Source organism: Arachis duranensis, chromosome 3, assembly GCF_000817695.3.
Source record: "Arachis duranensis cultivar V14167 chromosome 3, aradu.V14167.gnm2.J7QH, whole genome shotgun sequence".
In the NCBI taxonomy this organism is placed as follows: Eukaryota; Viridiplantae; Streptophyta; class Magnoliopsida; order Fabales; family Fabaceae; genus Arachis; species Arachis duranensis.
The window spans coordinates 11,119,014-11,119,776 of record NC_029774.3 but is presented as its reverse complement, the minus strand read 5'-3'; the positions used below and the strand labels follow the sequence as shown (position 1 = coordinate 11,119,776).

The following is a 763-nucleotide window of genomic DNA, read 5'->3' as shown; positions in this document are numbered from 1 at the left end:
TTAGAAGAACAGGGTTTGTTTGAATGAATGCCGCATGCTTCACCAGCGAAGTGTAGCATAGTTTTGGGTATGTTGTGGAGCTACATGAGCTTCTAATGAATACTGTGTTTGATTGTCGGAATTCTCTCCCTTTCGCTTCACCACAATTTGTGATGGTTAAAACAATTACCAGAAGGATTGTCGCAACACACTTGGAGTTAGAAGAACGAATCATTGCATATTCCATCTTAATTATTTATGTATCTCTCTTCTCTCTCTCTCTCTCACACACACAATTAGAATGTATGTAGTTAATTGTTTGATGGAAAAATTTGGGAAGGAATGAAGCTATATATATAGGCATAGCACTCAAGTATATGAAAATGAAATATCTTGGGTTGTTAGGATTTCATTGTACGTGTTACTTGTTAGTTAACTATATATTACAACATTAATTAAACCATTAGGGAGATATTTTAGAGCCACTGTTTAAAGAATTCTATTCAATTTGTGGCCCATATCGTGCTACTTGTATCAATCAACTCAGTCTTCAATTTTATTTGTACTAAATTATCGAATATTTATTAATATATTTACAGAAATTCACTTTCAGAGAATAAGAAACTCAAAAAAAATTGTTACATACATGATCCCAAAATTAAAGGATCAAATACAAAACGTAACGTTTTCCGATAACTATCACTTGTGTTAGGTTTCATAATTTTAATTATTTGTGTGTGTGTGTTTTTTTTTTTTTTTTTTTTTTTTTTTTTTTTTTTTGTGG

General features: G+C 30.8%; 1 protein-coding gene across 1 annotated transcript in view; it reads right to left on the bottom strand.

Annotated features, from left to right (window-relative positions):
* LOC107477565 (21 kDa protein) overlaps positions 1-294 on the bottom strand; it is a gene marked incomplete in the record, with an annotated part of 918 nt that extends 624 nt beyond the window's left edge. The window contains 1 exon segment of the mRNA XM_016097608.3: positions 1-294. Coding sequence (XP_015953094.1) covers positions 1-226 — 226 coding nt within the window.
* Between the last annotated feature and the right edge of the window lie 469 nt (positions 295-763).